The 14,310-nt window shown below is 38.4% G+C and overlaps 1 protein-coding gene across 1 annotated transcript in view; it reads left to right on the top strand.

The window, feature by feature from the left end:
• The window catches only part of med13a (mediator complex subunit 13a), an 88,263-nt gene that overhangs the window by 22,151 nt on the left and 51,802 nt on the right, over positions 1–14,310 (top strand). The window contains exon 3 of the mRNA XM_084104257.1: positions 6,352–6,520. Coding sequence (XP_083960383.1) covers positions 6,352–6,520 — 169 coding nt within the window. The remainder of the gene's footprint in view (positions 1–6,351; positions 6,521–14,310) is intronic.

Below are 14,310 nucleotides of genomic sequence, written 5' to 3'. Positions count from 1 at the left end.
ACTTTCCCCGCTCCCCCTAGCGTTCCCAGGCGGAAAACCAACCTTGCAACATGGGGACTAACGTCCTGGTAAAGTCTCGTGAGAAGCGAGAACGAGCGAGAAAAACGAACTGCTTTACGGCAATTCGACATAGACATACACAAGCCCCCCTCAATACCGTTTTTTTTTATGACAGTGTTGTGAATTATACGCCCCACAGCTGTAGGGGGAGCTCGTTGAGAACACATGCGACAACAAAAGTGAAAATCAGCGAAGAAATGGCTAGAGTTGCCAAGTTCCCCTTTAATCGATGTGAAGATTCACACCTCTGTGTAAATATAATAATTGTATTGTATGTTTATTTTTATATTATTTTTTACATTATACATTTTTATATTATTATGATTCACTCAAACTTTGTAGTTATTCATTAATAATAACAATAATTTTTGTTTTGTTTTTTTGTACAGAAATATTGGATTGGTAGAATTATAATAAATATAACTATTATTAATAAATAATATTTAAATAATAGTAATAATAATATTTTTGATTATTATTGTTTTTAATCCCCCCGTCGATTCAAAAGTCGATTCAATTGTTTCCCTTGATAACTTGAACTTTTTTTTTAGAAAAAAAACCCACTGTCTCTGTGTCTAAAAATCAGTGTCTTACTCTTACAAAACAAACTACCCTTACAAAACAAACACAGCCAGTGTCAGTCCGACGATACTCATGTCACTACTCAAATTCCATGCATGTAGAGAGGCTGCATCATTTATGCATTTATTTATTATGAATTACTCCTTAATATTGTTTTGCACTCCAGGCTTAATGTGTTTATTTTTCAGGGGTGTTAGTTAGTATATTTTGCAGTCTTTTGAGCACATGGGTCTTTGTAAGTCAGCTGTCTTCCTCTCTTTGTGTCTCTTTGTGTCTCGTGCTCTGTGGGTAGTGGTTAGACCATAAGATACAAGGTCATAGGGAACGCTTGATAGAAACCAGGTGCCTCCTCCCCGCAGTAGAAATAGTGAACATGATGGTTTGGTTTAAAGGAGGAATGAAATGCCGTTGACACACAACAGTAGATTTTACGGCAGCTGTTTATATAAAAAAAGTTAGACGGATGATTTGCCGTTATTGAAAGTGGAAGTGACAGTGATGCCTTCATTGGTTTTTCATCATCTTAATGCCATCCTAACGCACAGGCTCACAATCTGGGAAAACACGGGATGTGTTACCTATAGCTGAGATTTCATATTAAGTATTGTATAGGCTAGTGTTTTTGAGTTTCATATTAAAAGCACCGTGTATAGTGTTTTTGCATAGTTTGAATTAGGGATGCACGATTAACCGGTAGAAATTTGTCAGTCAGTAAAGATTTTGGATTATTGTCTCTTGCGGTTACGGTCATGTGGTGTTGCAGTTCTGCGCTGTTACAAAAGCTTATAGGCTTGTTATACTATCGATTATGAGGGACAGTACGGTATGGAATTTGAAATCAGATTAAAGGAGAAACGTCATAAATGAAGCTTAATTGACACTTGAAAAGTTCTTATCAACATCCTAATGAAGAGAATACGTTTAAATAATGTATAGTTGTCAGTACACGTCAAGCTTTTCTTGCGATTTTGCTGCCCATCATGTGTACAGATACTTTTCATACACGAGAAGTGCGTTCAAACCCAGACGCAAGTGGTTGATGTGGTAATGAACAACAATACCTTAACATGCTAATTTGTGTGGACTAACTTTTGAGGAAATCTGTTTATAATAGGCAGGCTCATTTGGTTTTAACTTCTTGTTCTTGCACTGCCTTTTATTTCAGTTGATTTGAATAAATGTGTCTATAATAACTAACGTTGTTTAAGTGAACGCTTTAAAGGTGCTCTAAGCGATGCCACGCGTTTTTTAGGCCAAAACATTTTTTGTCACATACAGCAAACATCTCCTCACTATCCGCTAGCTGCCTGTCCCCTGAACACACTGTAAAAAAACGCGGTCTCTGTAGACACCACAGGCTCCACAAACGGCAACAAAAACAAACTGGGCTCACCTGCACCATGAAACGCAACAAAAAGTGCTCCAGCCAATCACCGACAAGAAGTATTTGAGGGTGGGGTTTGGGGGGTTAGTGCGCGTGCACATGAAGTGGGTGTGGAGGAGAGAGAAGCATGAAGAGGGAAGTTTGAATTATGGCCGAAACACGACCAAAGAGACGACGTTCTGATGAACAAATTGCAAAGAAGAGGGACAAGTATAAGGAACTCGCGAAATACCGAATTTACATCGGAAAAACCTTTTAAAGGTGGCGAGAACTCCGCCGGCAGAAGGGCTTCCAATCCGACGTTCAGTTGCTCTGTTTTTGCAGAACAGGTAAATGCGTTTTTCTTTATAAACTGACGTTCATGTTCGCCAAACCAACACAAGCTATAGCAGTTATAACCTCAGGTGGCGAAATGATTTTAAGACAATGTTTCTCTTTTTCTGCATTCTGTTCTGCAATATATAAAACCCTCTATCTAACTTGGCGACATTACACATTGAATGAAGTATCAGTAAAACTTAACTTTGTTTGTGACTACTTTGACTTTCCTTTATGCCGGAAGGGAGGGGAGGAGACGGGATGAGGAGGAGGGAGGGTCTAGCTAGCCTCCGTTTTGTTTGACAACAATTCGAATGTCAACAAGAAGTTGAAGACTCCCGGCATCGCTTAGAGCACCTTTAATATACAATGATCAAAATGCAAGGCAGGGACATTGCATGTATCTGACCTATTTTTAGCGGCGTTCAGGATGGGGTTTGACTGTTCATAGATTATGTAGTCTATTTCAAATGGATTGCATATACAGACTGTCTCTGGGGGGCGGGATTAGACTTAGTCGGTTGAAAAAAATAAGTTTAAACATTAATGAAATTAGTTGTGCACATCCCTAGTAAAAAGATCAATGCCTTTTTTTGTTACTTTTTTTCTTTTTTTTCTTTGGATGTTGCATGAATGGGAGATTTTCATGGACTATGAGGTTAATGTTTCTTACCTTGAATGATTCTGTCAAGAGCGTGTATCTGTGTACAGGTGAAAAGTAGCTGGCCCTGTACTTAGGCTATTAAAAGATGCATGAGACAGCCAAAACCACCCAATTTTCTCTCATTCTCTGCCTCTCTCTCTGCTTTGACAAAAGACAAGGTGTTTCATTGTTGCCAAGCTGTTAGTCAAATCAATGACATCCTTTAAAAGTGAATTGTGCTACTTGCTGCCTTTTCAGGAGACATCAACGAATTATAGATTTGCCTTCTGGCCTGATTCCAGTTCTTCAGCTGCGTTCAGTTTGCACTTCTTTCACTGCATGCAGACAAACTCTGATTTAATGACCTTATGATTTGGCCCACAATGAATCTTCTACACTGATTGTGTGGGAATGTGTTAAAACGGTTAATGCAGACCTGAGTGAACTAGGGGTGTAACGGTACTCTGTAAAAAATCGTGCTGTTCTCCACCCACGGTTCGGCAGACTAGTCCTTTTTTCCCTGAACATAGCACATACCGAGCCATACTCAAACCGTGACCCTGAAACCGTGATAAAAACTGAACTAGAACTGCACATTTCTGGATAAATTCAGATTTACACTCATTTTTATTTAAAAGATATATTAGTTTGAACGAAATAAAGAATAATTTGAATGAAATAAAGAATAATTTGAATGGAGTCGATGTCTCATTCATCAAGACTTGTTTCATTATTGGATGAATCAGCATTTGTGAATAAATCATTTAAATGAATGATTCAATGAGAAACACTTTTTTTAAACACTCACTTGTCACTAGGGCTGTCACTTTTGTGAAAAAATCCTGTTCGATTTTTGAGACATAAGTGTAAAATCGATTTTCCATGTCTAAAGATGTTTCCATTTTAAACGCCAAATATAGGCAAATCCACTGACAACTAACAGGCATTAGGACGAATGTAAAGAGGGCGCGCCGTGCTTGAGACGCGCACAAGTCAGCAATATTTCTGATGATTTATTGGCGTGAAGTTTCGTGCACAATGACAAACAGGAGTATAACATTCTCGAAAAACAATGGACTGCCATAACATCAATGAAAAACATTACTGCAGGCTTCAACATGGCTGTTTACACGATTAGAAAAGTCAAACAAATTTCACCTACGTAGGCGATTGTAGACCGTAGCCCGAATCTGTATCTCCATGCATGAGACTGTCTGAATACCGGCAGAATTCACATTTTTGTAGTAAAAAGAGACGCATTATCCAGAAGGATTATTTGCTGTTATGTGTGTTTGTCAGAGCCTGCAGTTGCTGTGTGACGCACATTCGCTGTGGGCGTATCGTGACGAGCTGGACACCCTCCGAGAGAAGGCCGTTAAAATTGATTCCCTATTTTCGTTTTCGAAACTTGTGTTGGTTGGTCCGATCGATTGTGCAAATGATTTTCGAACGTAAAGTGACAGCCCTACTTGTCACCACCTCTTGGCATAACGATAAACTATACAATACATACAAGTGTCAAAATAATTTTTAAAAGAGTATTTACTCTTATTTTGATCCATACCATGTTTATACCCAAACTAAAGTTTTATCCCAGTACACTTTTATCCCCTGTTATTTAAATGTTTGTAACTCATAAATAACAATAATGTGTGGTTGAAAACACTCTTTGTTTGTGAAGCTGCTTCATACTGGACATTTACATGGCAACTTCTCTCTCCAGATCAGCGGCAGCGCAAACTTGGATTTGAATGTTGCAGTGTGATGATCGTACTTTCAAAGGTTAACCAAAGTCCTTGTTTTAACTTGTCCTTGTTTAGCACGTGTTTTGTCACTGCCCATATCAATGAATGAGAGCGTTCACATCGGAAGCGCGACCCTCTCGTCCACTAGCGCGGAGTAGCGCGGAGCAGAGCGAGCAGTTTCAATTAATTCCTTTAGAACTTTAGAGCTTCAGAGAGAAGCTCAACTTCCATGGGAATGAATTAAAAACGCTCGCTCTGCTCCGCTTGCTTCGTGCCAATGGACACTCGTCATTCATTAACATGGACAGCAGCAAAATACTCGTAAAAGACATAGCAGAATCGTGGTCATTTAGGAATAAGATCATGTGGGTGTTTGAATCGAGAATGAGATCGCAATCTTTTAACGATTAATCGTGCAGCTCTAAACCGAACCGTTACACCCCTAGGGTGTACAGAACTATTACTGATAGCTGATGGCTTGATCAAAGTAGCCTCAAATGATCTTTTATTTCAACTTTTAAGCAAAGCATTTCAAATGCAGTCATAAGGAAAAACAAATAAATATGCAGTGTTGTTAGCTGCAACAGGTACAGTAACTGCGTTTTAAATATACCCGAGTGCATGCCATGACCAGAAAGAGGGTTGCACATAAGAACACTCTGTTGTGATTGGTTAGGAAGATATGATCAGCTTCTTTTTACCTACAAATGATCAAGTGCTTTTGTGTTGTCACCTTAACTAAATGTGTGTCTAATTTATAACACTGGGGCAATTATGTTGTCTCAGACGTCTGCGGTGTTGGGGAATCCTATCTGAGCTGTTTGTTACTGTTTTATCAAGTGGATTTGTTGTGTATCCATCTGCAGACCTGCGGGCGGGCAAGTGTGGGTGGGTGGTGTAATGCGTGCAGCCTCTGGGTGCTCATGGGAGCTGTGCTGCACAGAGACATGTTTGAAAGGAGCTTAAGAGCTGCCAGGTTTAAGCAGTGACTCCTAATGAGATTACTGAAGCATAGAGGCCACTGCCGAACGTGATCCAGAAACAAACCAGCGCTCAGATTTACAGCCCTGTTGGACACCATACCTGCAAGTCTAGTCTGTGCAAGGCAAGATGGCATTTGCTAGAATCAGTGCATCAGATTAATTAACTCGAATCAAAAAAAAAAAAAAAAAAAAAGCGTTGCTTTAAAGTAACTAGAGCTTCAGAAATCTTTTTCTTTTTTTAAATTCTGCAGGTGCATAGGTCTCTTAAATTCAATTAATGACCCAAGCTTTTCATTGATTTAAAATCAGCAGGAGCTCTGGATTGTTTTAAATTTGAGTGATTAGATGCAGCATTGTTTAAGATTGTCAAAAAAGATTGTGCAGATATGCAGCCTCAGCTTTGTAGAGTGATCTTGTTTTTCTTCTGGTCAGTTAAAAATTGCAGTTATTGTATTAGTGAAGTATAGTGAATACTTTTTTGCCTTTGTATAAAAAAGTTGTAGATCTGCCTTTCTTTTTTGTTTGTGTTCTGTCACTCACTTCTGCAAATTGCTTTTACTTACGAACGTTACATCAGATGTTTATAGACAGCAGCAGGCTGGTGACCGGGTCTCTGTGTGTTTGTCCTCTCCACAGGCGAGGATGACGGCGTGTGGGAGAGCGGTCTGTCCTACGAATGTCGAACTCTTCTCTTCAAGGCCATTCACAACCTGCTGGAGCGCTGTCTGATGAACCGCAGTTTCGTACGCATTGGAAAATGGTTTGTTAAACCCTACGAAAAGGATGAGAAGCCCATAAACAAGAGGTAAGAAATTATATTTCTGTTCAGATGTTCTTACCTTTTATTTGTGTATGATCATGTTTTGAGCATAGCTTTGATGGAGATTTGAGGAGATAAGCTACTATTTGCATTATCCATTGTAGTCCTTACATTAGAAAAAATCTTTTTTGTGAAGCTCAGGTTTCTAGACAGAGTAATATTAGGGGATTTAGACCTGGTGGCCTCAAATCAACCATACTTCCGTCCCAGTCTGACACCAAAACGTGAATATCATTGCTATCAATGCATATTCACACACCATCTCAGTGTATCCAGAGATCGTTAATTGCAAGGCTGTTTGCGCTCAAAATCTATATATATGCTGTACAATCTTGTGTGTTTGTGTACATTAGCTTCTTGGCGCGTTTCTTGCAGGCGTGCAAGTGCTCTGTCTCCAGCGCTGGATTTCTCCTTGTCAGCATCTGTGCTCTTTGATAAGAAACTGAGACGACGTGTGTAGAGGTGGAAAAAAAGAGAGCAGCTTGGCTTTTCTCTGCCCTCTGCCACAGTTCTCTCCTCACAGCGTCATTTATTTGCGCTCTTCTCTTATCGTGCTCAAGGTCATTTATACACTATTAGCACAGCCAGACAGCTTTCAAGTAGGTTCAAAATACAGTGTTTTTTTTTCCATACAGCAAATCACAAGAAAGGTTGATAGTCTTCAAGCTCAAAGCTAGATATGTATTTGAGGCATTGTTTAATACTGAAATTAATATTTTAATCCTAGAGCCCCTGAATTTTGAAAGATCAGAGTCTGTTGGTTAAACATGGTTAAAACACACATTCCTTTGAGATCTGTTAAGGCTCTAACTGTGTTTGTGTTTTATAGCGCTGTCTGTCTGCAAATCACTGTAAAGTGACAGAAAAAAGGAACAACCGCATTTCCTCCTTTAGCTCAAACTTTTTCACTCATACAGACACTTTCCTTCCCTCCTTCCCTCTTTCTAATAGTAGTTTCCTTTAGATGGCATGTTGAAGATTCAGCAGTCTTATAGATTAATTTTTTTTATTTTTATTTTTATTTTATTTTTTACCTCTAGCATTTGAAACCAAATGATTATGACCATGCTCGACGTGCTGAACACGGCTTACGTACTCATTAATTATTAATTGAATACTTGCATATTTACTATATACTTTTAACTCTTTGTTCCTCTCTTATCGGAAACTGATAAAATGAATAGACTCCATCCGTTAGATGCTAGAAGCAAAGGTATGGTGGAATTTGGATGTGGAGCTTGTAACACATTTGCTTCTCCTGTACATTATCGTTCAAATTTTTTTGTTAAATTGTTTACATTATCTTTCAAAATTCTTGTTTACATTATTATTATTTTTTTAAATGTTTTTGAAAAGTCTTTAATGCTCACCAAGGCTGCGTTTTTAAAAATCAGAAATACAGTAAAAACAGTGATATGGTGAAATTATTATCTTTTGTAACGACTGTTTTCTGTTTTAATGTTTTGCAATTTTAAAGTATATTATATTATATTATATTTAATGTTCATCAAACTTCACTTTTGATCAATTTGATGCATCCTTGTTGAATAAAAGTTTTAATTTCTTATAATAAATCATATGGCCCCTAAACTTTTGAATGGTTCTGTACATTCCAAGATGGACCTTAAAGGTGCTGTAGGTGATTCTCTGCAGACATTTTTTTGTTATGCTGGTTGAAAGTCTCCTCATATCCTGATAGCGATCACTCTGTTAAGTGGTCTAAATGTATTTTTATAAATATATGTTGTCTGTGGAAGGCGTAGGACCATAGAATATTCGTTCAATCGTTGCGTTCTGTCCGAACGGTCCTATATCATGTTCCCTGTCGGTCAATGTGTGTTTGCATTCAGTACCACTGCGCAGGCTGTTCACGGCACGCAGACATAAGTAGTCATCAGTGTGTTCATGTACGCTGTGCAGACAAAGCGAGAATAGCAGGCAAGCAGCAACAACAACCAGACTCTCATCGATGAACCCCTGGCATGCAAGAAATATTACACTGAAAAGTTTTGCTAGCTAAACAAACCGAAAACATGCTGCATCTAATTCTGTTTTTAAGAATTTGTTTTTGTATGTTGTACTCTTAATAACTGTACTACTATAAAGTTTTCTCACCGGTGAATGACACATGATGTATTGCAGTAATGTTGTCTCCGGTCTTCTGGGCTGTGCGCGTTCATGCTTCAGAAGGCGTGGCTTTGGACGGTGATTTGCAGGGAGGGTGGGATGTACGCTTTTAGTGCTATGAGGCTAAAGTTAGCATTTTCCCAGATGTCCTACTGCACCTTTAATGTCGAAGCAGCGCATGATGTCTTTGTGTTGAGAGTTTCTGTGGAGTTCAACCACTGCTCTGTGGTCAGCTTTACTTCATGACACCTAATGTCTCTCAAAATCTGATTCTTCTTAATGTAAGTGTTCATCTTGTATGAGTTTTCAGTCCCTGCATCCCTACGACAAGATAATATGAACTGAAGGGATCTGATTCTCAATCGGTTCTCATTGAGCCTTTTAACTTACAGACAGGGCAGGCAGAGGAACGAGGAACACTGTGTAGTAATGGGCTTGGATGGTGATTAGCTGCCTGCTACACTGATTCACAAAGTTCGCTTGTGTCTCTCTTAGTGCCAAATCCCTCAGTGAGTGGCTGTGTTCAAGTCTTAAACGTGTATTTTTTCCACCAAGCAGGTGTTTAATTTTGTCCCTGAAGAACCACCATAGCAGAACACACATGTGTCCCTTAGAGGATATCACCTGTCACAAATATGGCTGTGGGTTCTTGCATGCCATAAAATCTCAAAACGCATCTGATTCCTCACAGGCCTCCATTCATAAACGGAAAACTAGCAGTGCATCACAGATTGGCCAAAACTTGTCCAATTTTCATACGATATATTATTTAGTAGATTATTTTGTAGCATCGAGTGATTTTATTAAAAAAAATATTTTGAATTTGGGACAAAATAATGTACATTTTACATCAGCCATAGCATGTATATAACAATTGCCTAAAATGTTAATCAGTGTTTAAAAAAATGTTAGTCAGTGTATCCCTTGTTAAAAATAATTTCTTGTGTTCTTAACAATCACATTTAACCTAAATAACTTTATTAATATCCCTGGTCGCATCGTGCATGATTCATATACGCAGAAATTAGTTTTTCATAATGTATCATCAAATCTACTGATTGTCTTCAGCTATTAAATTATTGGCATATTGACTATAAATGTTACCCTATGTTCAAAAGTTTTTATTTTTATTAATATTTTGTACTATGACTCGTTAAATTGATAAATGTAACAGTAAAGACATTTATAATGTTACAAATTATTTATCTTTCAAATAAATTCCATGTGAACTTTCTGTTCTTCAAAGAATCCTGAAAAGGTGTATCACCGTTTCCACAAAAAATAATAATTGTTTTCTGGAATTTAATTTTTTTTCCCAAAATTTATAATAATAAGAACTTGTGATTTGCGGAGCAAATCAGGATATTAGAATGATTTCTGAAGAATCATGTGACACTAAATACTAGGGATGGGTACCGAAACCCAGTACTTAATGGGCCTCGGGGTTAAATTGCGAAAGACTGTAGTATTAATAAGCTCCAGTGTAATCAGTTCTGCTTTTGGTACTAGAGAATTTCAGAAAATTTCCTGTTTATTGCTACATAAACGCTGTCTTGGAAATGTTATTTTACCAACATTTCTTAATTGCTATAATATTAAGACATTTGTCTATGATGCGTTTTCGCCTATTCACAATCCAGAAGAGAGATCTCTCTCCCGTCGAAGTCTGTGCCTCTCGCACGCTACAGCGCGCACAACACAAAAGCCCTGCTTAATTAGTGACAGTGGCAGAGAGAACTAAACCTACAAAAGTGTGGTTACACTTCACTAGAGTCGATACAGACAATGCTCATTGCCACAAGTGGAACAAGACTTTTGCTTGTAAGTGTGGAAAGACAAGCAATCTGTCCAAACATCTCTAAAAAGTGCATCAACACAAAGAACCTGATATATTCCATTATAATACCGAACCAATAAGTCGTTTGATACCCATCCCAACTTTGCCATCAAAGGAAGTAATTGCTTTAAAAAAAAGAAAAGTTCACAATATTACCGTTTTTTTTACTGTATTTTTATAATATTTTGTGATATTTTGCATTTTATGTTTTTAACCTGTGCACTGAATGTTTAGATTAGGTAAAGTGTAATTAAGGAGTGGATCCATACTCGCAGCACACACATACACACTTGTATTCTCTTTTGAGGGATTACCTCAGTAAACCTGTTAGATTTCAGGTCTGTGTTGTCCCCACCTTTGCTTATCCTGACGCCCGCCCTCTAAATCCTTCCGCACGGAAATCACAGACAGCCTCTGCAGCGCCACTGGCTTCCTCTCCCTCTCTCTCTCTCCCCGCAGGTTTTTTTAAAAAGAATTCCAGCTTGTGAATAGACCCAAACCCTTCCTGTTCTCTTCTGCGCTGTGTTGTCTTGCATATGAGCAAAAGTGTCTTGTGGTTTCTCTATAATTAGAGGATTTGTGTGGAAGGGAGCTCAGAAGCCAGGCTCCGAGGAATGCCAGGGAACTTGTTTTGTTTTATTAGATTTTTTATTTATTTATTTTGAAATGGCTAGCACACTCCAGCCATATATAGCTCTGTGTAGTTTGTGTGTGTGCTTGTGTAACTATGCTCAGTCACTAGGCGGTTCTCCCATTGGCTGGCTGTGTTGTCACACGGTGCTGCTCTGTAACCAAACCCGATGTGTTTTAGCTGCTTACATCATCCTTCATACAGGTCAGAGCTGTGATCGTGCGCACTCTCTTTCTCTCTCTCATGGTGGGTGTGAGCAGCAGATCTGTTACCATGGCTAATCCACAGATCCAGTGTGTTCTTTTATGGGCAGTGCTCGCAGGGGAGCCGGGTGATGCGTGAGCCAGTGCAGAATATGATGCATTCCCTGCACATCACTGCACATTACTCAACAATTATTGTGGTGTAATGTCGCAGTCATACTGTAAAGGGTATCAAAGATGCATCTGTGATTTTTCTATTTGCTTAGCAAGGTAGCGGAGGAGACAGACTGCGGCTGCAGCGCTGAATATATCCATCACGATACCTACCTGAGTGAAACCACAGACATTTCTGAACATCTGTACACACCCACAGAAGTCTCATGTAATAAAATCATGCGCTTGCATAGGCACAAAATCATTTGCATGCAGAAATGCATGCATGGTCTCCCTTGAGATACACATCTATGACAAACTACATGCTAGGATGTTTTATAGAGGTTTGCACACAACTGTCACAAAGCATTCACACACCAGCAGATGCAGCAACGGGATTCCACAGAGAGCGAAGCGGCATGTGATCTGGTGTGTTTATCTATTATGAATGAACTTGCTGTAACTATACTGTTAAAAGGATGAATTTCTCCACACCAGGTCCCTTGTTTCTTTGTCTCGGTCATGACCAGACCCACACAGAATCCTTCTGCAGAATTGGGGCAAAGTTCAATTAATCCAGTCCCCCAATTAATACTTGTTCATTTATTAAAATGAAAGAGATGAAACAGAAGTAGCGACAGATTTTCTTCTGTATTGTCATCCAAGTCAAACAGATTATCAGAAAATAAAATGATGTAAGTCGGGACTTGGTTGGAATGGAGACAGATCTGAAGGCAAGCTTACAGTTGATTGTAAGAAAGGGGCAGTATTGATCTGGACTAAATTGTTATCCGGCATACGACATTAGAGAGAAATCTGTTGGTTCACTGGAAGTTTCAGTTATGATGTTTGATTTGAAAAATAAAAATTGTGTCTGTGTACCTTCTAGGGCTGGGCGATATGAATCATATCTCTGTATTTTTGGTTAAATGGCGATATACGATATATATCTTGGTACTTTCTACGTTTTTCGATTTGGATAAAGAAAATCTGTATTTATTTAAAAAATATATATATTTCACATCCTGCCCAATGATATCCTACAAGCGATGTTGATATTGAAGGATATGGAAACAAATATAGTGAATGTAATGTAGGCAATGCAATATATTATGTGCAAAAAAGGTGGTTAAAATCACATTACATTCTAACATTGTAACATTACAATCTGAAAACAAAAATAATGCTTTTGTTTTTAAATTGACTAAAGGCTAAACTAAAAATGAAAATAAAAACAAAAGCACAAACTATTGTATTATAGTTAATTATATTAGCCTGCATTTGATTACCCCATTATAGTGGTCACTTTCATAAAAATATACTTGTAGGTTTAAAATTCCACACATGGCACATTTATAGTCTCCAACAACAAATATTTTAGCAATATGTATATTTTAGTCAGAATTATTGCGCTACTATTCTATTTTGCTCCGTCTGTATGGCGCGCATGCGCGTGGCGGTGCTTGTTCACGGAAGCTTGAATTTTAGCGGAGATTCACTTGCAGAAGGCTCGTCCTCTCCTGACAGTGAAATGGACATATTTGTTTGACTTTCTAACATTTACAGATGGAGAATATACCTGTGAAATGTAAGTTAAGCACTGAGGAAAGCACCACATCTCAAACGCATTAAACAGCGCAAGTATTTATCTGTCAGTCAGCAACAGTATCTGTCAGAGCATCTGACAGGGCAAGCTGCTTTAAACTTGTTAACTATATCTTACCAGTTATTTTGAAGCCCTTAATATAAGCTTGTGTGATGTTTAGGACAAATTGTACTATGTACTTTCACTGCAGGAGCTCACACTGCGTCCTAAACTATTGACTAAAGGGCCGTTTCAGGGCCGCCCACACATTCAAAACTAATTTTAAAGCATAAACTTGTTTTTCCTTTTTATTAAACAATTTCTTGTTTCTCGTTTCTTTTTAAGTAGAAAATCAAATTACCAGAACGTACCCAGATCATTTAAAAAATAGATGGGGTGAATTTCCATTTCCTGCCAACTTTAAAGATTTGGATCAATTTAATTATTTTAACTACCAGTCAGAGTTTAGTGCTCAGTTGAACAATTTTTTACCACATTGAACATAATTCTGGGGATTTCCCCCAAAAATTTGTGCATTGAAAAAAATCTGTCTCGATCTTTTCTATGTTGTTGCAATTTGGATGAGAGAGGAACAGTCCTTTTTTCATTTTGTCCTTGTTTCATGTTCAAGTTCAAAGGCATGTCCAGATTACATCATTATATCGTCTGATAACCTTTTTTCTACACTTCACTCCTGGACAGCTTCAGATGAACACACTGTAGTAAATCTGGATCATTCAGGGCGGGTCCAGAAGATTGCTGTAAATTTAGAACCCTGTCCAGGCTACAGCTCCCAGCTCCTCTCTGCTGCTTTCAGAGCTTAGTTCCAAGAAACCGATGTGAGATTCCTGACATTCCAGAACTCCTACTCTCTCACTTCCCATTCCTGTTCTCCACTCACACACTACTACTGACACTACACACTGGTCATAGATATCAATGGTGAATGCTGAAATTTCAACTCTTTTTCCATTTTTATTCTGGTATTTCGTATCTCTTCATTCTCCTCTATCTCCTCTCCCTCTCCTCAGATGCTCACTGCAATCTGGCCTTGACCCCGTAGACTGACTTCATCAGAAGCTCCTTTCTTTGCTCTAAGGAGTGTGTGTGGAGGGTGTCTGCAGTGAATAGATTTACAATCTGTGGAGATGTTCCAAGGTCTCCGGTCCGGCACCTCCCCCTATTTTCAAAAAGCATGTTTATTAAGGAAAGTCCCTTTTCCTATAAAGTTTAATTTTG

Source organism: Abramis brama, assembly GCF_963993115.1.
Source record: "Abramis brama genome assembly, chromosome: 25".
Taxonomy (NCBI): domain Eukaryota; kingdom Metazoa; phylum Chordata; class Actinopteri; order Cypriniformes; family Leuciscidae; genus Abramis; species Abramis brama.
Note: the sequence above shows the minus strand (reverse complement) of the source record. Positions and strands in the feature narration are given on the sequence as shown.